Source organism: Aulostomus chinensis, chromosome 3 (genome assembly GCF_037954235.1).
Source record: "Aulostomus chinensis isolate RoL2024-O1b breed Wild chromosome 3, RoL_Achi_v1.0, whole genome shotgun sequence".
Lineage (NCBI taxonomy): Eukaryota > Metazoa > Chordata > Actinopteri > Syngnathiformes > Aulostomidae > Aulostomus > Aulostomus chinensis.
The window spans coordinates 29792393-29815338 of record NC_141322.1 but is presented as its reverse complement, the minus strand read 5'-3'; the positions used below and the strand labels follow the sequence as shown (position 1 = coordinate 29815338).

Genomic DNA, 22946 nt, shown 5'->3' with positions numbered 1-22946 from the left:
TCGAATATACGACGAAAACAAGAGGAAAGTATTTTACGTTTTACAGAATAAAATTACTGCAGTCATCTTCTCCTAAAACGCAGACAGAAATTTTAGAGGCTGGAGAACCCGTTCGCCGCACCGGCTCCCCTCCCACGGCGTTCCACTGATTTTACACCCAAATATCAGATGACGAGGTGACAAGGACCCGAGAGAAGAAGCAGATTAAAACGTCCATGTGAACCAAAACGTCTCTCAGCAGCTGCCTCACAGGAACAAAGGCAACCGTTTATCAGTCATGAGACAACAATGTAAAGACAAAGAACTGTACATTAAATACATTATTTATGATAAGAGATAAATGTGTACAACATGATGAGGTGACGTTCTGAGGAACATTTAACCAAAAAAAAAAAAAAAAGAAGGGGTTCAACGGAACACAGAGAACACTGTTAAAGACGGCGTGGTGACATGGTTTCCACAAGACGCCACGAGTCCACGGCCGACCCCCGACTTTCAGTTCGCTTCAAGTTTGAACACAAGAACAAGCCAGTCACAGGAAATGATGCGCATGAACTAAAAGTCTGCTTTCAATAGTTCTTCAACGTGGGAGATATTTTAGCAGTGAAACACAACAGTGTCTGATTCAGTGGTGCTTTTTTTTTTTTCCTTCTTTTTTTTTTTTCCCAGGAAAAAAAACAACAACAACCCCTCGACCAACGAGAACACTTGATACAGAGTGCATGATCATCCTTGACACCAAACACAAGGCCTCAGAGCTGCAGAATGGAACAGGAACAAGTGGCCATTCTTACAGGAAAAATCTGCTACTTCTCAACATGTTGTCTAAATCCTACTTGTCAGACCGTGGCAACAAGTTCTCCTCAAGCCCGTCTGGAAGGAACCTCCCAGTAACTGCTGTAGTAAACTGCATAGCAAGAGCCACCTTAGACGAGTCTTCTAACCGCCGTCGCTGGTTTGCCGATCGGGGAGATCAATCACCACTGATTTGATTTCCTTCAGTTTGGCAGCGTCGAGCGGAGACGCTTCTCCCTCTGCACAACGATCCCGGCGGCTGGAGACCACCAGGACAATCCGACGAGCCCGGCCAGGAGTCACGTAGCTACGGAAGCCCGATGCTGCCAGTTAATCACAATCGTGAGATAAAAAGTCATAATTGACAAAAAAAAAAGACAAAGCCGTGAGATAAAAATTGGTAACTACGAGATTAAAAAACTCGAGGTTATGATGCGATTACAATGTCTCTCATAACTTTGACTTATTGTTGGAATATTTTTACTTTGCGGCAGACGAGGGCATCTTGAAAACTGTGAAGACGGCCGTTTCAAAACGCGGTTAAACCTGTTACTTGTTAAGGAATATACGCTTTTATGCAGTTTACTACAAGAACTTACACCAAATACTCCTACTTACTCTTGGCCAGACTAAAATGAGTGTTTCTGATTAAAAAAAAGAAAAGAGGAAGAAAAAAAGAAAGTTAATGAAAGCTAAAATTGAATCTTCGCCATATTTTTCCAAATCTCTACAACAAACTCTGTCAGTTAAACATTAATGTGTTAGACAAATATGAGATAAGACCCACAAACGCAACAAAACAAACACAACACTCCCCTGTAGGGAACAACCTGGCATCATCTGCATACGGTGAGAGTTACTGTTGTTTACCACCTTCTCCAAGATGAAGCCTCGGCACAAAACAGTTTGTGAAACTCACCAAAAAGAGAAACTCATGTCGTTTTAGAGGCACTGGTAAGAAAACAGTCATTTCTTGTTAACGCCCCATTTGTGCTTTGAGGAATGACTGATTGACTTTTAGGAATTAAAAAGGTGATTCTGAAAGTGGTACCTTCGCACTACTGTTGGCTTTTTGAGGATAATGCACATCACCAAGGCCGTGAACGCACAAAAGGACAAACTGAACACAAACGTGATAAAATATCCCAATATGGAGATGTAACAGAACATTTATACAATAAAATACAAGCTAAATAAGGCATTTTTACGTTGAATAATACATAAACAAAGAGAGAACGAGTGTCATATTTGGTGAAAGTTTGGCGAAGCAAAAGAAAAGTATAATAAATTATATGTAGCCACACAAAGTGACAAGGCAACAACTATTGTTCCCCCTCCCAACAAGAAAAGTGACCTTTAAAGGACGCGACAGAAGTAGAAACACAACAAAACGTGTGCGCATGCATGCACACATGCACACCCTCTGCCGTTACCACCCAACCCACACACACACACACACACACACACACACACACAAGCAAAGAAACTGGTTAACATTCACAAAAACACATTGTGCAAAAATAATGTTTTCATGTATGAAAACAAAAAAGTGGAACCCCCCCCCCTCCAAAAAAAGACCCTGTTATGAAAAGACTGAGTAAAACCATCAACTTGCATCCATTTAATGTACAGTACAGTCTGTTATGATCCAGAAACACCGGGACTCACGTCAAAGTAAAGCCCCCTCCCCACAAAAATGTCAAGTATCTTTTTCCCCCCCAATGAAAAAGAAACAAAAGGTGAGAGAAAGAAAGAAATGGTGCACTTAAAAAAAGAGAGAGAAAAAAAAAGCAATATACAGCACCAGATTTACACGTCTCATGAGCTCTTAGGTGCGGCCCGCTAGTCCACCGATAAACTCAACCGAGGAAACGAGTGAGACGACAGAAGAGGCACTCAGCCCGATAAATTCACGCTGCTGTGAATCCCTACTGCTCCTGTTTATATGTTCACCTTTCCAAAAAAGGAAAATAAAGAAAAGACAGACAATTCCCTTTCAATGGACAGATGGTCGACAGCATACCGATACCCTCCTTGATGCAGGATCCCCCACCGCAAAGGAAAGGGAGGGGAGAAAAAAACCAAACGGCCCAAACATATCGAAGGGGTGATGCTACGGGGTCATGATTGCAAACGTTACGCAGCATTTCTGATTCACTAAATTTCAGTAAATTCCAGCTGGGACTCGGCTTTAAAGGAACTCTAAGATCTCTGTTCTCCCACAGTCCCTCCGCTGGAGGACCGCATGCCATCAAGCCTGACTCCCACTGCCCCCTGGTGGCCTCGGCCGCAACTGTGACATTTCTCTAGATAAAGCCCAAACACCTGGGCGGGGCACATCTCTCAAAAGTGACTTTGTGTGTTCAAAAACTAAAACAAACAAACAAAAGAAAAATCTCCAAATGATACCCAACAGAAGTAAATAATCTCATGATTGTTCTCTGCTTTCATCAGTGAGAGTAGAAGGTGGAGCTGTGAGTTCCTTTAGTGTGAATAAAGAAGTCATAGCAGCAATGGTAGAGCTCTGATAACAATAAAGTCAACATAAAGGGATGAGAGACAGCAGGCGCCATCTGAAAATCAAGATACGACGAGCGCGTCTGGGATTTACTAACTCGTGTTGTGACTTGGACCTTCTAGCGAGTGTCAGTCTAAGCGGGTGAACGGGAACGTTTAGGTAGCTCTTCTATACGTTTGTTCCAGGACTCACGTCCTCTGGAGTTGCTGTCCGTTTCCTTGCTAGATGGCTTCTTGCATATCAGGTTGATATTCACCAGTGTTTTCCCCTCAGTACCAACCAGGAAAAGGTGTTCCGTTTTGAAAACGCTGTCTCAGGCTCTTCACTCTTTCAGGTTAATCTAGACTGCAGCTTTTTGAGCGTTGTACAAAGATAATCTGAAAACGAAAAGACAGGGAAAAAAAAGGGAGGCCACGAATGCCTCATTTCCACATACGGATGTCTGGTGTCTGGAATTTCATATAAATAATACCTGGTCCAGTTTTTAACACCTGGACTTGTGGAACATCCCCTCCAGAGATAGGAAAGCCTTTCATTTAGCTCATTTGTAGCCTGGTAGCTCGTTTTTAGCCAGCACGCTGTCCATGGTTGATCTGAACTCTGCTGCAGAAGTCAGTTTTTTTTTCCCCTCTCCAACAAATTTGAGGCAAGGACTGGACTGAAATAAACAGGAGGTGGAGGAGCTCCGCAGGCAAATCAGAGATCATGGAGGTTTCCATAGGAAATGAACAACAAGGACATCGACGGATCTTCCAAATGTCCGTATGTGGAGATGCAAGCTGGAGTGCGGCCGAAGTCTAAACAATACAGTACTCAGGTAAAGAGGCTTGGTTATTGACCTTGAACGTTTGAGTGCTCCTCTCTGACAGTGGAGCCACGACTCCTCATCATCCTCGCGTCTACGCCAGACTGCTCCAAACCTTTGAAACATCTGGGATCGTTCACAATTATCTAAAGGTGACAGCGAGGCGGCTCCGTGGTCAGCGCATCTCGCCTGCGGGGTGTGTTCTTGTTGAAGTGTCGCTCCCGACTCGATGCAGAATGAAGGGGGAGAATACACAGATCATTCATTACACTTGTGTACAAGGAGGGAGTGGAGAGGATGGGTGGGGTCTTGGTATATAAACATGACAGAGTTAATATAATCATTGTTATTATTAGTCATCATCATAATAAAAGTCTTTACATGGACAATGACTGACAGACACGGCACAAACTTTACACTGTCGCTCAGTGGAGGACGAGCAACAAAGAAGTCAGGAGGAGAGAGCAGCGAGCGAGTCTACCCTTCCTCCGCTTCCACCTGTCTCTGCTCCTCACCCGTCTCCTCTCCTCCTGTGTCCTCTAATCCTTCCTCCTTCTCCTCTGTTGACGCACCCTCGGGATGGTGATGGGAGTCTGGTTCCTGGGGCTCTGTAGGCCCGTTCTCTCCGTCTCCCTGCCTGGTCTCTTCAGTCGGAGGTGGGTCTGAGGGACAGGGGGGAGGTGAGGAGGCGGCTGGGTGGGAAGGAGCTTTAACTGTACTTTCACTCTCCTCTGCCTCTCCTGTCGCCAGCCTCTCCTCCTCTCGCTCCCCTTCTTCCCGGCCTCTCTTCCTCCTCCTCTTGGGGCTGCCCGGGGAGCCGTCTACAGCACCAGGTGGCATGGCGGGCAGTGCCATGATGCCTCCATGCGGCAAGAACATATGTGGGTAAAGCAAGCCGTGGGACATGCCCGGAATCAGGAAGGGGTTGAAGGTAAGATGGCTGCCGGTGCTGGTTCCCAGGTGGGCAGAACCGAGATGGGCCCTACTGGTGGATGTAATGATGGCTGCTGCTTCACCTCCTCCTTGTCTTTTGATGCCCTCTGCTGCTCCCTTTTCCTCGTTGCTCCGCTCCTTCTCGCCACCAGAAGCCGAGGAGGCGGCGTTTTCTCTCTCAGCCGGTGTCACCGACGGACATCCGGCAGCTTCAGAGGCAGACGGTGCAGTTGTTGTCGTGAGCTTCGCGGCAGAAGATGAAGAGGAGGACGAGGAGCTTGGGTGCGGGGGAGGCGGCGTGTGCGCCATCATTGCACCGACACTGAACAAGGCGTGCTGTGGGATCGCAGCCCCATGGGGGTGTGGGATACCGTGTAGCATCATTGGTAACATACTCAACCCGTTCTTGGCATCTTCCGCGGATGCTGAGGCTCCTCCTGCTGAGACGGCTGCCGGGAAACCATGAGTGAACCCAGCCGCCATGATCCCGGAGATGGGAATACCAGAAATACCGCTGCGGAGGTTCTGCATGGCGACCATAGAGTCCATGCTGCCGATTAAACCGCCATTCATGAAGAGCGGGGGCCCGAGCCCCGATGAGGAGGAGTCAGAGACGGACAGTAGGGGCTTTGGCATCTCACTGCGAGGTCGACGCCCACGGCGACGAGAGCCAGGATCTCTGTTGACTGGTTCTGTTAGGATCCGGGAGAACTTTCCCTCGGGGAGGAAACCCTGCAGGAGGACAGGAGACATTAGAAACAGTAACTGTGGACGCCAAAATATAGACAGAGAATCAACCTGATACGAGTTTGAATTCGTTAGCCAACAACAACGACAACGACTCTCTTTGCTCAGCCCAGAGGACGATCTGCCAATCATTTACTGCTCAGCCCTGATTGATATGAAAATTTGAAGCTCTCAACAGCCTTCACATGCTTGACACTCACAGAGTGTTTGACCACATCAGCCCAGTCTGGAGCAACGTAGTACTCCGAGTTGGCATCCAGCCACCTGGACAGCTCCTTGATGGCCGGAGCCATGGCGCCCCCCAGCTGCAAGACAGGAGAATGAGGTCAATGTTGAACGGAACATGGATCGTTACTCTTTCCTGTAAAGTGAACCTTAACAACAATGTACACCTGAATGCTGCACACGCGTGCTTGAGTGTGTGTAAATGTGTTTGTGTGTGCGCACGCATGTGTGTTCTCTACCCTGCGTCCGGTGCCTCTGTGCACAACAGGAACCCTCTCTTCCCCCGTCAAAGAGTTGATATCCAGCTTGGTGGGGTCTTTACAGCGATGCCTCCTCTGCTTGGGACGCTCCACGAAACCATGTAACAGACCTGCTCCCGACTGCAGCGGAGAGGAGGGAGGACAATCAGGTAGATGGTATAGATGCTGAATATTAATGGAATGCACAACGATTCTCAATCGTTAATTACACCTGACTTATTTTCATCAATTATTACAAGCATTCCAGTCACTCCAAGTTCACCTTTAAGTGAAAGAACACGCGTGTAACGGCTTCACTAAACGAGTCTGTTGTCTCGGTTTTAGTTTCACTGGACCTCATTCAAAAGACTCCTTCACTCTGACACCTGCGGCATCACATCTAACAGCTAAGCAGGTTTAGGTGATAAAGCAGAGTTGTTATATCTAAAGTCTCTGAGCCTCGCGAGTGACAGACGAGGGAAAACTCATGAAAAACAAAATACTTCACTGGTAATGTTTACACACTGCAGTCAGACTTACATGAGCGAAGGTGTGCAGATCCATGCTGTAGCCTGGATTCTGTCTCAGCCACTCGATCAGGCCTTTACTGGCCGCCTCTCTATCGATGGCGACGATCTCGGGCTGAGGAGGCGTCTGGGTGGGGGTGGGCGTAGAAGACGAGGATGGCGTGGGAGGGCCAGCAGGTCGCTCTGAAGGAGACGGAGACGGCGACGAGGTGGAGGAGGAGACGGATGAGTGGCTGATCACCTCCACGCGAGCCTGAAGGTGGAGACACAGACACAGAGGGTGTTTCAGAGCGCGGAAGTTCTGACTAGATGATACATTTCATTTAACTTGTGACTCCTTCCCGAAAATGCCAGCGGTGAGGTCTTTCACTTTGGAGCACATGCAAAATACTCCACTGCTCTTACACTGAAAATCTCTTCTCTAAAATACATGATGGTTTCAGTCAAATCTCTTTCTTCCTCACTTCTGGACAGGTTCACACTGACGCTACGTCTTTTCTCCTGCTCCCAACATCCGTGCTCGCTCTACCCACCTGAGTCTCGGGGAGGTGCATTCCTCGACTCTTGGTGAACTCAGAGTACAGTGCCTCCACGTGTCTTCTCCTCCCTCTCCTCCGCCTCAGTGAATCATCTCCCCTCAGGCTGCCGTTAACTATCTGCCCCGTTACAGGATGGATGAGGCCGGCCTGCAGTATCCCGGCCATGTCGATGCCAACAGAGCCTGATAAGGGTGCTGAGATGGGGGGTGGCGGCGGTGCCAGCTTGTGTGTGCCGCTACCAGCACTGTGGTGGCTGACTCCTGCTGCAGCCACAGCGTCACCCGTCCCAACGCCACTGCTGGTGCTTATTTCTCCTGGCGACTTGGTCAGATCAATGGCTGCATCTTGCCAACCGTTTATTAACATGGATCCTGAGCGGTGGGAGGGCGGGGCCACCACCGGCACCTTTTCACCACTGGAGCTTCCAGTGACAGGAATGTTGCACGATGGTGTCGTTTTCCCAGCTAAGACCTTAGCAGCTGCTGCGGCAGCTTCATAGTCGAAAGACCTCCGACCTCCCGCTCGTTTGAGCTCAGGGAGGAAAGGAGGAGCCACGAGCCTCTCCTGTAAGAGAGGTAAGGAGGTGAGGCGCCAAGCTCCGCGCCCACAAGCACCGCCCCGCGGCATGTACTGTCAGGAGTGGACAGGGTGGGTGAGGGGTAGACAAGAATGGGAGAGAGATGATGGTTTGGTTAAACATACATATGGACTGACACAACATGGCGGTTGTCAACTAGACCAGGAGAAAAACCGTGAGCGAGTATCTTAAAATATACTGAAACATTGTCCTGTCAACTCTTTGTCACGATGCATCGCTGCATCCAAAGAGTTTAACCTGATTATGTTCGTGGGTTTAAGTCTGAAACGCCAACTCAAAGTCACAGGTGAAACAAGCCGGCAGGCTACAGACGAACGCTTCTGCGCTCTGAACACTTTATGCTGTTGTGTGTGACGCATCACCCACATTACTGGCACATTCTACTGGTGGATGAAAAGAAATTAATTGTTTTGTATTTATAATGATGGGAACAGAACAACTGCAACTGTCTGAGAAGTGACATATCCACTTAATTCTGTATTTTTTTGGGAAAGGTTATTATTCTGAAAACAAAATCTAGAAAAACAAACAAACTTCCTGCCTGGCTGCGAGCCATCACATCAACCGTCCGCGTATTTTCAAGCGCTACTTGCAGTATTAGCGCTCCGCATTTGACACCACTTGCATGAACTATGGCATGAGACAGCGAGATAAATGTAGACGAATGATAGATACACTGATATGTACAACAGAGGGAATTCACTCTTTGATCGGGTCAAAGCAATCTTCTCACCTTAGGTAGTCTTGTGAGAGGAGGGGGGATGGTAAACCCAAGGCTGGGGTTTGTCTGCTGGACCCTGGCCTGGCCTGGGGTGGACCCCGATGAAGTGGTGGGGAGGAAGCCTGATCGGTGGTGGTGCTGCTGGGCTAAGCTGTTAGCCAGACAGGAGTTGGCAGCCAGAGAACTGGGTGAGTCGTACTGCTCACTCGATGAGGGCCACTTCCCCTTCAGGATGGCGTGGCAGATGCTGTCCAGGCGATTGATGATCACCCGGTCCTACAGGGGAGGAAATAACAAACTCAAGAGGCAAGACCTTATGAACTGGTGCCAGATTGTTTTGAACAAAGAGCTGATAACTAAACGGGCTAAAAAACAGAGGGTGCAACTATGTGTCATTAAAGACAGATGTGCACACACCTCAGACTGTAGAAAAAAACACACCTTTTTAATGTCTAACAAGAATGGAAACAGAATCTAGGATTTCTAGATACTGGAATACAGCCATCCAACCAAGTGTGTTCTCCCCAAATGTACATCGCCAGTCTGCCGCCGCTGTCCTGGTCATTGCTTGGCCCCCTCTGGCCACACTATGACCCCTCAGACACGCGCCCCAAACCAACAAGAGGAGGCGCGAGTGCAGTGACCAGGACACATCGCCCCATCAGCTTCCCACCTGCAGACACGGTTATCTGTACCGATGCCCACCTAAGCTGGAGGCAACGCTGGAATGGCGGCGGCAGTGCTGACAGGGGACACACGGGGAAACAGCTCATTTACACATGGAGCTAACTGATACCTTTGGCCACTCAGAGTACGAGTAAAGTGCTTTCTCCTGCAGCAGCTGAGCAATGGTCGGCTCCCTGGTGTCATGCAGGCTGTCTGGGATCTCACACATGGAAAAAGGAGCTGCGAACCTGGGACTTCCTCTGTAACCTTCCCCGACAGGCACTACGAAGACAGAAGACAGGTCTACCAGCACGACACCACGCCGTATGAAGTGTGATTTAGTGCTATTGAAGGCACATTCATTTGAAGATTTTAATAACTGTTTTTCGTGGTTTTACATCAACAAATTTACATCAAAGGATTTATTGTTTTAGGTCACTGAGTCTGTTGAACCTCTTCAAAATAAAGTCATAAAACATTCAGCAGGCACTTTGTTTGCTGTCATTTCAGAGGGAATTGAGAACATGACCCTGAGTTAGAGCTCCGATATCCAGCCAATGCTGAGAATTCTTACCTGGTGTGCTCGGCCTCTCCTCTTTCACCTGTCCTTTCATCACCAGGGTCTCGGAGGTTTCCACCATTCCATCCGCCTGCTCAATCTTTGGAGTCAGGACTGTACTGTCCGCCTCCAAAAGCTCTTGCTTCATCTCAGCTTTGACCTCAGGCAAGCCTGTGAACTCTGACTTGGCCTCGGATTTGATCTCTGAGCTGTCAGGGAAGGCGGTTAACCTTAAAGTTTCAGGCTTCATCTCAGTCTTCAGCTTGGCACCGTCTGGATAAGCTGTAAACCCAACTGGTTTGGCTTCAGGTTTGAAATCGGCGTCATCTGCATACGCAGCCAACTGGAAAGCTTCAGGTTTACTGTCGAAGCTCTCAGGCTTCACAGGAAGGCTTATGTCTTCAGATTTAGTCTCCAATAATTCTGGTTTGACGGGAAAGTCTAACTCCTCAGTTTTAGTCACCACGTCCTCTGACTTATTGGAGTAAGTGAGAAATTTAGCAGGTTTGACTTCCGAGCTATCAGGGTAGACGTCCTCAGCAGCCTCCATCTTGGTCTCCTCTACCTTGATTGGCAGCTCCAGTTTCATCTCAACACTGTTGTCTGGTGCAGGAAAGCATTTAAGATCAGATGGTTTAGTTTCTATGTGGTTCACAGGTAGTGGAGCAGCACGTCCACTTTGATCAAGCACATCGTCTTTATTATCCTGCTCAACGGAGAATGCCAGGTCTCCATTATTACAGTCTCTGCTGCCGTCACTTACGTCCGCATCTTCAACCGTGCATTCATATTTTTCCCGACCTACGGAGACTTCGGTTTTGATCCTAGCCTCCCCGTCGCTGATTCTTGTGGTTCCATCAGACTTTGATGCTACAGTCGAGGATGAGACTGAAGTAGAAGGCGCATATTCTGTGTAAATGGTCTCCAGCTCCATATCATTCTGTTTGGCAACTTGTTTCACTGCCTCTTCTGCTGTGTCACTGTGGGGTTTTGCCACCATCAGGGAAACATGATCCACTTGGCCCTCTGAGATCTCATCCACTTGATCTGCAAGATCTGCACTCTCCATTGAACAATGCTCTCTGGAATTTTCTGAAATTCTTCTGGCTTGCAGAAACTCTCCAGTTGCATTTCTTAACAAGGCATCTGTGTCAAGGGAGTCCTCCATCGTCTCTTCCTCCACTGTCTGATACAAAATCAGCCTCTCCACCCCCTCCCCTGGCTCCTCGATAGGCTCGGGACACATGAGGCTACCCTCCTGCTCCAGCTTGGCCAGATAAGGGAGCATGTCTGGTGCTAAATCCTCTTTATGCTCTTGTTGTTCAAAGCTTCCCACAAGGTCTTGAGACAGTTGGTTTGGGACCTCCATCCTCTCATCTTGGTCTGCCAAAGGTTCTGGCTCTGTTCCCTCAATCTGGGGGGCCTCTATTGGTGGACTCAAGACTCCCAAACTTTGGTCTGCACCTGAAAGCATAAAACAGTCACGGTAATGGCAATACAAGACCCTGATAATGCAGAAACATTTCATCAAGATGCAAAACACAGGTGCACTGCACTGCCACATGCACCTTCACTCTTCACTTTTTTTTTACTCAACTCCTTCAAGATATGGAGCTGCAGCAAGTGCTTAAATGTGAGATGTTCAGGAGGCCATTTTAACGACGCCCCTCATCACCAAAACTGCCCCGTGTGAGCGGAACCAAAGACTATAATACTACACTGGGTGCCATCAAAGTTGGACAATTATGATGCAGTGGCACCACAAAAAAAGTTAAAGGTGTAAGACTTGCACTTTTATCATACCTTGATCTGCATCACATTCCTCTCCTTCAAGAATTTCCGTTTGTGTTTTCATGTTCTGTTCGATGGTCTCCCTCGACAAGTCTTCCCCCTCCTCTTCCTCTTTGTCATCAAACTCAAAGCCAGGAGCTCTTTCTTGACTGTCTCCCTCCCCCACAGCGTTGGTCAGGCTCTCGGAGTGGCCCAGAGCGTCCTGCGGCTCGTGGGCAGTGATGTCAGACAGAGAAAGGGGTGGAGGGGGGACGTAGGGTGGAGGGGGGCTTGCTGACAGATCTGTTTGATCTGCGCTCGCTTCTTCACTCACGCCAATATCCTGCACATATAAAAGGATGGTCACATCTCGGAGAAATGTACTTGTTCATTACTTTGAAAGTACGTGTATCAAGGGAGACACCTCCAACCACAAAGTCTTTGGAATGAATTTGAAATGATTGTAATTTTCTCTGTCAGGTGCTCGTGTTAGCAAGAGTGAACAGGTTACACAAACCAACCTTGAAGAGCATGTAACTGGATGACAGCGGCTCCACTGAGTCTCCTGCTGACGGGTGGGAGGGAGATGATGATGGCGGGAGGCCAAGACATTCCTCCAGCGTTCCACCCTCTTCCCCTCCCCTGTCTCCCCTCTGGGCCTCCTCATCCTCCTCCTCCAGGAAGCTCGTCTCCAAGGTAGACGGACCCAGGATGGGATCGGATTCATTAAACATGTGGTGAGCTGGACTGGAGTGGTCCGTACCGTCCCAAGGAGCCTGCAGCCACAGAGGTGATGGACAAATGAAGGAGGATGATACACAGAACAGGAGACTATTCACCGACAGACCTTAACGATCTCGTTTTTTTGTGCTGACAAAAATGGGAATTTTTTCACTCTTTTTATACTTTCTCACATTTTACAAGCCAAACAAAGAATAAATTGAATTTAAAAAAAAACAGACCATGAGATAATCATTGCTTATAGCTGAAATTGTAGAGCGGTGACAAGATGTGTAAGTCTCAAACAGTTCTCGTTCAATCCTAAATCAGGTAAAGCAAGCACGTACCTGTAACTGATCCAGCTCTACTGATGGGGCCATCAGCCCAGTTTCCTCCGATGAGCCCTGCTCGCCCACAAGCACATCGCTCCTTAACTTTGAATCCAGGTCTGCTCCCCCCACTCCATACGAGTTGAGCATGCTTTGGCCTCCTGCAGCTGAGTTGAATGGGAAGCCGTTGAGGGCATCCTTGGTTGCTTTCCCTCCATGTAACGCGTCAGCAGACATGGCGTCGTGCTGCAGCGCGCCCAGCTCCAAGCTTTCATCCAGAGGGGGACAGTCAAGGAAATCTCCACGTGACCCAGGAACTAATCCCAGGCTTGGTGAAGCAGAATCGTGGGCATTCAATGGTGGAGGGTGGAGGTGAGAGGAAGAGGAGGATGGAGAAGGAGCTGAAGCAGGTACAGGGTGATGATGCTGGTGGTGAGAGGACTGGTGGGGGTATTCAGGAGGCTGAGGGGAGTGGCGACCAAGACCTGAATCATAGAGGCAGCAGTGAGGATGAGGCAGCTGTGGGTGAGATGAAGAGGAGGATGAGGAAGAGATGCCTGGATGAGCCGCCAAGCCCGGATGGTGAGGGTGATGATGACTTTGGGGATGAAGGTGAGAGGGGTGCCCGCTGACGTAGTTCCTGTGAGCCTCCAGAAAGCTCAGCTGAGGGTCGTTGAGGATGTAGAAGTCTGTGCGGCTCAAACCGTGGCGCGCTGCCCCGATGAGGAGGTCACGGTCATGTTTGCCAGATTCCCACCAAACTGGAAGGTAGAGGGAGGGGCGGCACAGCTGTAGGCGGGCCGACAGTAACGGGTGACGGAGAACCTGGAGAGGAGGGGGAAGTTCAGAGAGCACAAGAGGGAATGTATGAAAACAGCAGAGATGTTGAGTAAAGAGCTTCTATGATGAGAATCTGAATTATTTGATTTCTTGTGGGATTTACAGCCACTAAAGCGATCCCTCACCCAGGTTTTGACTTTCACACATTCAAAATCAGCAGTCTTATGCTCACAAAGATGTTCTTTCCCACCTGAATTATTTCTCTAGAATTCAGAAAGAGCCAGCCACCAATATAAAGCATGACTCTAATGACAACTGACAGCTAACAACAGCAAAACTGCCGCAAGATTTCCATTTACAAACTTTCACACGCATCGCCGGGTATAATCTGCATCCTCTTCATCCAGCCGGATCCTCATTAATCCCCCAGCACTTTGATCTGAGCTAAAAACAAGCTAACTATCACACCTGGTATGGCGCTATCGTTAATGAGCGTGAGCAAGCCAGTTCAACTGAATGCACCGGCTGGTCATGCAAAGGGCTACCATGAAGGAGTGCAAGATAATATGTTTTTATCAATTATTTCTTTTTAGCTCGAACCAAATTGTTTGTGGATTACTGAGCGTGCAGCTGGATAGAGACGATACGGATTTTACCGGACAATCCGTTTGTGAGTTTGTAAAACGACATGTTTGGACAGTTTTGTTGTTGTTAGCCATCAGTGCTCGTTAGCATTAAGCTCAATATGAGTTGCTGGCTCTTTTTCTATTTTGGAATCACAAATAACTGATGCAGGAGGGAATAAACATCTTTCTGAGCTCAGGACACATATTTGTGAACACTTGAAAGGCAAAATACTCCTTTTTGGTGAGGTAACACTCAAAGTTTGAACTTGATCGTGACACTGAAAAGAAGGGAGCTAAAGAAACAAAATTCTGTAGGCATTAAGAGGTCAAGAAAGATGAATCGTCGGTATAAACCCGCTGAAACCCAATTAGGTGCATTGGGGTCATTTTTTTGAAGTCGATTCTGTGAGCGTGAGCCGCACCGGTAAAACAAATATTCGTGATGAAGCTTTGTCTTTGTTCCTACCTGCTCTCTGATCTTGCGGAGCAGCTCGATGCGGTACAGAGTTCGGGCCGCCCTCTCTTCGGTCAGGGGCTCTACCAGCACAGCAGGATCAACCAACCCTGGAAGAGATGAAACGAATGAAGGGAGAGGCAGAAACAAATGAAAAGTCAGGTGAGCCACAAACATTAGCATGGCTTGCAAAGGGAGCATCGCAAAAAGCGACCAATACTGTCTCTTCCTATCTGTTCTTAGATATTCTGAGTCAAATGATAAAATCCTTCAATAAAAAAAAAAAAAAAAGACAACATGGAGGAAAATGAGGCAGAAACTGAGGGTGAAGGCTCAACTCCACAAACGGCCTCTGCTGCCATGTTGTGGGCATTTGGTGCTACTACAGATTTATTAACTCCTCGATTTGTTCATTAGAATCCACGGGCATTGTGGCACTTCTATCTGTGTAGTGTTCTGTCATTCAGTTGCCGACAAAATTCATTACTCGGGCTGAGATCCTCTGTCTCATGTGGAATGCATTTTAGGTGAGAATAAAAACGTACAATTTGTCTTGCATCGTTTGCAATTTAGTGAGACGACACATGTACAGCAGACCTATTCTGCAGGCAGCATTTCAAATCAGCAATCCATTAATAAAGTTTCTGTGAGGGACAGGTTCAGTCCGTCAATGCAGTTTGTAAAAACCTGGTATGTTTCGATAGCATGTTCATATGTTAGGAATGATAGATTGTACCTTCTTCTTTCCTGGGAGGCAGCTTGCACGCCGTCCTGCACATGTTGACGAAAGAGTTGAAGTATCTCTCTAAACTCTCGTCTGTCTTCCTCTCCAGTCGGGCCAGCGCTCTGAACTGGGACCAGTCAAAGACCTTCCTTTCTGGGTCATACACCACCCCAAACGACGACACAGTGCGGTAGAAATCAGACTGCTCTCGACGAGTCCACCTGGTACACAAGAACAGACAAGGAGAGATATGATTTTTAAAAAAAAACAAGTTTGTAACCATGTTTAATTCCAAGAACAATGAAAAAAATAAAACACAAATATTCTCTCTTAATGTACATGTTACCTTCTCTGCCACTCCAGAAAGAGTGGGTCAGGTTCCGTAGCGACCACAGAGCACCGCCTCAGCTCTTCACCCAGCTGCCATGCCAGCGGTCCACCGGCATGATGACTGTGAGCAGCTCCAGCTCCTCCCATCCCCATGCCGACCAGGCTGTCATGAAGCAGGAAGTCGTGTCTGAGGAGCGGCTCGCGGCGCAGTGTGAATCGCTGGTAGGCGGTGATGAGGCGCCGTAAACGGGCTGTTAAGGCAGGTCCAGTAGGCCAGAGGGGCCGGGCTTGGATGACATGGAGGGCCGCCACACCGGTCCCTGTTCCTGTTGTTGTTGTTGTGACCAAAGGCCCGTCATGGCACAAGTCCACGGACATCTGGGAGTCTGTGGAGAAAAAAAACATGTCTAGATTCAGAAATGCGTCTCTTTCTAGGTATATTATTCATCATGTCACAAAAACTGCGATGGGCATTTTGAAGTAACGCGTAACAACATATCAATAACCCTAACCCCAACCCCAAACCCTACATTTATTTGCAAGAACATCCAGAGATTTGTGACTCCACAATTCATGTCCAGCTTTTTAACGGACACAGGCGGTCTGAATACAGCGATGCAGCCGTTTGTGACAGAATGAACCGGCACAGCTCGACCCTCCAGTTGATCTTTACATCTCTAGTTTACGGTCACGTCCCCAGCGTAACTTTACAGTTCCTCAGTTTGAAGGATTTAAACTAACCGCACTAATTTTGCATGCTTGATAACCTCCGCAATCTCAGACTGCAGTTTTAAAAACACGAGTAGGAGCAGATGGAATAGAGAATGAAAGATTATAACGGTACTCTGCAATATGTTGTATGAAAGGATGTTATAACACAATGACAATTACAAGTTACAATGACAAAATCACTTTTATGGCGTCTACCTGCCTGTATTACAGCCTTCATTATGCGTCTGAATTTTCAAACTAGAAACATTTCACCTGGAACATTAACACAAGTCACACAACACCAAAAAATGTTTAAAACACCACCTAGCAGGCTGAGCAGTCGCGCTGGAGGGAATGTGTGGAGCAGCAGTTCAAGAAGAAAGTCAAGCAATTTTCATTTTCAGAAACCACTTCAATAGTTTAAGTCCCATTCTGTGTAATTGAACCTACAGCAAACGTAGAGGCATCCAAATTGGAGGCGCACTGTTCTAGTGTTTTGTTGTGAGCAGGCTCCTTCTTTCTCTTCCCCACAACAACCCATGCTTGGTGTAACCAAACACATTTCCAACGCTTCATTTGTGTCTCACCTGGACCTGTGCTGTCAGGCTTGTCTGAGGTATCAGTGCTGGAGCAGGTTTCCTCACCCTGTGAATTAAACCAAACAAAGAAAGCACAAGAATGTCCAAAAGATGAGAATGACACATCAGAAACTTGTCATTCTCTCTGAATGATACGGTTTCTAGGGCTGGATATGGACACATGACCAGGATTTACCATTTCTCATGAAAACAAGAAGAACTATATGGCTTTTCCCCAAATGTTCTTATTTCCTTTATTCTTCTAAGACGCAGAAATGTTTTAAATTCAATTTCCAGGTTTTACATTATCATACAAAGTCTGCTCTGTGTTGTGTGTGTGTGTGTGTGTTGTCTAGAAGCGTAACCAATACAGACTGAAGTGCAGATTCATTATCGGTCATATGAGGTAGAAATAGAGAAAATAAAAGATTTAAAAATAAAAACAGATGACATTTTACACTACGACTGTGATTTTTATGTCATGGTTTTAAATGTTTTGTTATGCAATCATCATTTAATCTACAATACTGGTTGTAGTCCCAGGGGAAATGTTAACTACCACCAGACAAAATTAGACTTTTCATGTCAAGAGACTGCAGGAGGTAAATTAATAAAGCGTAAAAAGGATGTAAATGAATCCGAAGTTGGTCTTCGCAAACGTTAATGTTTCATCTCTGAGGCGCCATCTCTTCACCTTGCTGCTCTCGTCTCTATCGTCTCCTCCATCAGCTTTGCTCTCCCTCTCCTCCTTTGCCTCCTCAGGTTTGCAAACACTGATGAGAGAAACAACAGACAAGAGAAACAAAATTAATGATCATTTCCAACTGAGCGTCCGTGTCCATGACAGATTTAGTCTTCTTGATGTCTGACGAAAGATAAAAACGTCCTGACAGCTAAAAATGAGTAGAGAGCAAGAGGGAGTCAATGATGCAGAGTTTGATCAGTAAACAATGTGATCAGAGGAAAATAATGAGAGCCGAGGTAGCCTACTGAGCAACAGTTACCGTGTGACTAAAGAAGCGTGGATTTCAAAAACAGGTACAGACAAATGAGGAAGCCAAAGTGGCAGAGTGCACAAACACAACTCCAGGAATTGGTTTGGTGGCAATGCCGGAATTCAATGACTCCCGGATATTCCGAACAGAGAAAGAGCAGAGTTAACGTGAAAACGCCACCGCACTAAAAGCGCAGCATGTGTAGAGTATGGAAAACAACACGACAGCGTGTTGTATGGTTGTGTCAGGCTGCGTAAACGTCACATTGTCGTTGATGCAGGGTTTTATTTTGTTTTAACCATAATAGAAATGTTACAATTATCTATAGTCTCGATGCTGCCGCAGACATGAAATCTAAAAACTCCACGTACAGTGAAATGCTGAGATTTAGAAATTTTTGCACTGTTGCTTTAAGTAAAAAAAAAGAAGAAAGAATTATCAGCAGCTGAAATGTTTCTACGAAAAAAGGACAAAAATTAAATTAACTAGAAATTTCTGCCATTCTATCCTCCCCATTTACTATTTATTCATAGGGATTTGCTGAGAAGCTCAAGCGCGGAACATTAGATCCTCCGTGAGTGACCAGGGTAAACGTGATGTACTCCAGCTTTAAATGACTTTTTGAACCACATTCTGACAGTTATCCAAAAGGATATTACTCACAGCCAAATTCAAAGAGAATTACAGATAAGTTTGATACTTCTCCGCACAGAACTGAATCCAAAAATAAACCCACGGTACGGCAACTCGATAGGCAAAAACACAAACAGCCACAGGATCTAATTCAACAGATAAGTTCATGGGGTGGATGATCAAACACAAGGTGATGTGCAATATTTATGCCTCTCTTTGATGCGGTGGGACGGTTGCTGAGGAAAATATATCTTCACAACTCTTTTCATTTTCCGCGGTGAGGGACACCTGTTGATTGAACACTGCGAGAGCCGGGAAGATCTTCCCGCCGCACCGTTCCTGTGCTCAGCTGGGAACAGCTTCAGGTTGAACAGCTAACAAACCGAATGACAACTTCCATTACCTTCAGGACGAGGATCAGAGCCCGCTCAAATATGGGCGTCTCATCTTAATAGCTCGGCCGTCAGCCGCAGCTGAAGCACCCAGAAAATACATTTCCCACACTACATTTACTCTCTCCTCTTTCTCTCTGGCACTTTTTCGTCTGTCAATTATTCCTTTCTGAGTTTTGTCAGGTTCAGGTTTTTCTAGGATGACTCATAAGCGCAGTGAGACTATCAGGGAAAAATGACTTGCGGGGAAGGTTTTCACATATTTTTGAGGAGAAAAAGCCTCCAATTGTGAGTTCAGTTGCAGGTTATAGCAAAATTGATATACTTCATGCAAATACTCCTGCAGTCTGTATGTGTCTGTGTGTGCGTGTGCATTACATTCGAAAATGTACGTCTCAGGGCTCGCAGGGTCAACAAAAGCAAATATGGCTTTGAAGATGACAGGTTGTGTTTTTCGCACCAGTGCTGGCACCCACTGGGAGCACTTCTCCAGGGAGCAGAAAATCCTCGCCTAGTGGAAGATGGAAGTGACTCCTGCTTGATGATCAGCAGAGAACAAACACCTGAGCCAGAGCTGCACATGCTCTTGTCAGCCTGGACAGGGCGAGGGTGTGTTTTAGAATATGCATCATCAACGCACAATACCAGCACGCATCGTGAAACAGTGGTTTTGAGGTATAAGCTCCAGCAGGGGAACCGCAGACTTTCACTCCGACTTGAGGAACCTTGAGGTGTTCACAGGCCAGCATTGAGGCCTCGGTCCTCGGTCAACCTCATGACCTCCTCCCAGCTGGACAAGCCTGGAACACCTTCCGAGAGAGGCGTCCAGGTGGCGTCCTTACTAGATGCCCAAACCAACTCAGCTGGCTCCCTGTTCACCTTGTCCCTAAGGGAGGCATCAGCTACCCTCTCGAGGAAAGCCATTTTGGCCGCCTGTATTCCTGTTCTTGTTCTTTTGGTCATGACCCATATTTCAGGACCGTAGGTGACAGCAGGAATGAAGACTTTACTGCGGATCGACAGCTCTGCCTTCTGGCTCAGCTCTCTTTTTCTCACAACAGTGCAGAAAAGCGGACGTAAAACTGCTCTGGTTCTCCAGCTCATCTCACCCCCTATGGGGTCCTCACTCAAGAGCAATCTGGCCATGACTGACATGACATGAGCTGATTTAAGGTTATTAAACACAGTACACACACACACACACACACACTCCACGTAAGCGCCCAACTGTGGCCGCCGCATTACTGGCCTTCGCCAGCTTAACTTTACAGTACCACAAACATCTTGATTCCTTTTTATTTACAACTTTGTTCAAAAACAGCAAAGAGTACAGTGACATTACAAAGCAGTTGTGCGTGTGTACTGTACTTGTCCACAACTCGCTACTGAGTAGAAGACGAAACACAAAAGGCAGGCTGTGAAAAAATGAAACAGCAGTAAAGGTTTAGGGGTGAACAGATGGAGTTTTGGTCAAGAATATACCAAATCCAAGCACATGCTGTCCTGAGTATCCTCAAGTATCCTCAACGAACTGACAAGTCAGGCTCATTTTTCACCAGAAAACAACTTCTGCAGGAAAATGCCACATAAATAATGAATGGGAAAAGTGGGCAACACTCGCAGCGCGTAACGGAACACCTTGCATACGGCCGGGGTTTGAGAGAGCCAGGAGGACACCTCAGTGAGAGGAAAATGCAGCTGCGCATCGATTTACTGCTTTTTGTTCTGTTTTCACTCTACACTGACACAGATTTGCTGTTGCAGGAGAACTCGAGTCTATTTGGTGGGAGTAATCATATTCCCAGACAGTAACTACAGTTCATTAATGTCCTTACAGGACCTTTTGAACTCCTGGTCGCTGCAGAGAAAGCAACAAAGATTTTACACTCTCTGATCTGAGATCTCACTTCAGGACTGTTTTCTATGAGGGAAGAAGAAGCACACGATGTATGTTCAATCGCACCAAACGGGGGCAGGGGAACTGATGTGTACGCTGCTGTAACTGTCCCATAACAGAGATCCAGTGTCCTACTCTGCCTCGCAAGACAAGTTACATACTGGCTAAAAGAGGTCTGGATATATCACATATAGAGTTGTTGGCAGGAGCAGCCTTCAGATGGATGTACAGTCTTTATTAATATTAGTCGGAATCGACGAGGGACACAGAATGGATGGAGCGACACTGATAAAAGTTCAGGCCAGCAGAGTTTTGCTCTGACATTAAGAGACCTGCGGCTGTGCTTCCTGAGAGAAGCACACAGCAGATCCTCACACTTTCCCTGGAAACTGAGTTTTCCTACTGAAGAGGAACGGAGTCCTGGTCAGTGAGCTGAGACGCGTCTGTCCCTGTCATCACGGGGAAAACAAATATTTCCTTCTTGCTTTTTAGGTTCATTCCGTAAGGACGGTGTTGTTTTTGGCAGGCATTTTAGATTTAGTTTTAGTCTTAGTCTTTTGGACTAAATACTTCTTGGTTTTAGCCACATTTTAGTCATTTCTATCCTTGATAGTTTTAGTCTAGTTTTAGTCAACGAAAACTCAAAGGTTTTAGTCAAATATCAAAGATACCTGTAAATAAAAGATATATATGTGTATGTACTTAATAGGCCAATACAGGTGTTAGAATGAAGCACTGAAACTGATCTAACTTTCAAAGGTGAGTTTTTCCCCCTCTTTTTCTTTCTCTACCTTTTACTTTTATTATTTTGTTGCAGATGCAGACAACACACAATCTGAGTATTGTATGACAATAAAATATGATTAAACAAAAAAAAAAAGCACACTTGACTTCCATATGAAGTAGGATGGGAACACAAAGTGGCTCCTTGTGCAATTCTACTGGAATATGAGGGTGGAGCAGCAGTCTTCTCTTTTCACAACAAGTCAAGTTCTAGAGACATTAAAATCTCAACATGGCCATGAATGGCTCTTTTTTGTATTAATACTATGACACTAGTCAAGTAACAACTTGCCGTTAGGTAGCCTACCGGTTCAATCTGACGAAAGCGCTTCTCTCTAAAATGACTCTGGCTCTGCTACGATGGCCACGACTGAGGTCACCTGTAATGCTAAAGACTCTCTCAGCAAAAGTTTGTCGTACTTTTTCCTGAGAGTTTGAAGCCACAACATGAGGAAGCTGCGGCGGCTCTGTCGTCTGACTCGTCTCCTCGGCCCGTACAAGGCATTCTGTTTTATTGTCCCTTGGACTGCATCTGAAGTTCGACCATAAATCATCCCTCTCTTTACGACCACCCGACACCGCTGGTGCTGCCGTGGTGTGTGTCTCGTCCGCTGCAGACAGGCCCAGACTTGTCTCTGTGTGTGCATGTGTGTGTACTGATGATGGGGGCATGACCATTAGGACCAACAGCTACAATTGGCTCCATTCTGATGTTTGAGCTCTTGATTGACATTGCACGCATGTTATACTTGGCGGAAAAAAAACCACGCATGTTTTGAAACTTTGATCGTCCACCCACTAACAATTTAGTCTCGTTCTCGTCAGACGAAAATGTATACAATTTCGTCACATTTTAGTCTTTACAGGGCGATGGTGACGTTCGTCTTAGTCTCATTTTCGTCATGGAAAAAAGGGGTCTGACGTCGTCATTTTCGTTTTCGTCCAGCGTGACGAAAACAACACTGCGTAATGATGGGGGGTTTCCTATGATCAGGAAAATCAAGGCAATCCCGGTGAGCTCCTGCTTCCTCAGGCCTCTAATTTTTCGCTCTTAAAGAGTTTTGTTGCAATAACTACGAATGAAATCAGGAAACTGCTGATCCATCAGCAGCCCAGTGTTTTGATCCAGTGCCCTCCATTGCAATTCTCTTGTATATCCTGGGATGATGAAGCGTCCCACTGAAGTTACTCAAAGTCCACAATGCAGCGACAGTTAGAAACTCCCTCACTGCCAATGATATGTAAGTGCATGCAGAACGATGATTTAAGGTTCATCCATTCACAAGATGTGCAGGCATGTCTGGTTGGGTGACCCAGACATGCCCTTGCGACAAACAGTTCTTTTTATGACT

The 22946-nt window shown here is 46.7% G+C and overlaps 1 protein-coding gene across 8 annotated transcripts in view; it reads right to left on the bottom strand.

Annotated features, from left to right (window-relative positions):
* Window positions 1–230: 230 nt before the first annotated feature.
* The window catches only part of chd6 (chromodomain helicase DNA binding protein 6), an 84087-nt gene continuing 61371 nt past the window's right edge, over window positions 231–22946 (bottom strand). For 4 of the 8 annotated variants that reach the window (XM_086200281.1, XM_086200282.1, XM_086200280.1 and 1 more), the window contains exons 30-45: window positions 17589–17667; window positions 16904–16961; window positions 15622–15991; window positions 15288–15496; window positions 14564–14661; window positions 12710–13516; window positions 12164–12418; window positions 11676–11985; window positions 9888–11336; window positions 9444–9616; window positions 8660–8923; window positions 7323–7958; window positions 6803–7042; window positions 6263–6403; window positions 5999–6103; window positions 231–5783 (exon numbers count right to left, since the gene is read on the bottom strand). In XM_086200281.1, the coding sequence (XP_086056407.1) occupies window positions 4596–5783; window positions 5999–6103; window positions 6263–6403; window positions 6803–7042; window positions 7323–7958; window positions 8660–8923; window positions 9444–9616; window positions 9888–11336; window positions 11676–11985; window positions 12164–12418; window positions 12710–13516; window positions 14564–14661; window positions 15288–15496; window positions 15622–15991; window positions 16904–16961; window positions 17589–17667 (6382 nt within the window). In that variant the 3' untranslated portion in view covers window positions 231–4595. The remainder of the gene's footprint in view (window positions 5784–5998; window positions 6104–6262; window positions 6404–6802; window positions 7043–7322; window positions 7959–8659; window positions 8924–9443; window positions 9617–9887; window positions 11337–11675; window positions 11986–12163; window positions 12419–12709; window positions 13517–14563; window positions 14662–15287; window positions 15497–15621; window positions 15992–16903; window positions 16962–17588; window positions 17668–22946) is intronic. The other 4 variants (XM_086200284.1, XM_086200287.1, XM_086200285.1 and 1 more) reach the window with 3 other exon arrangements.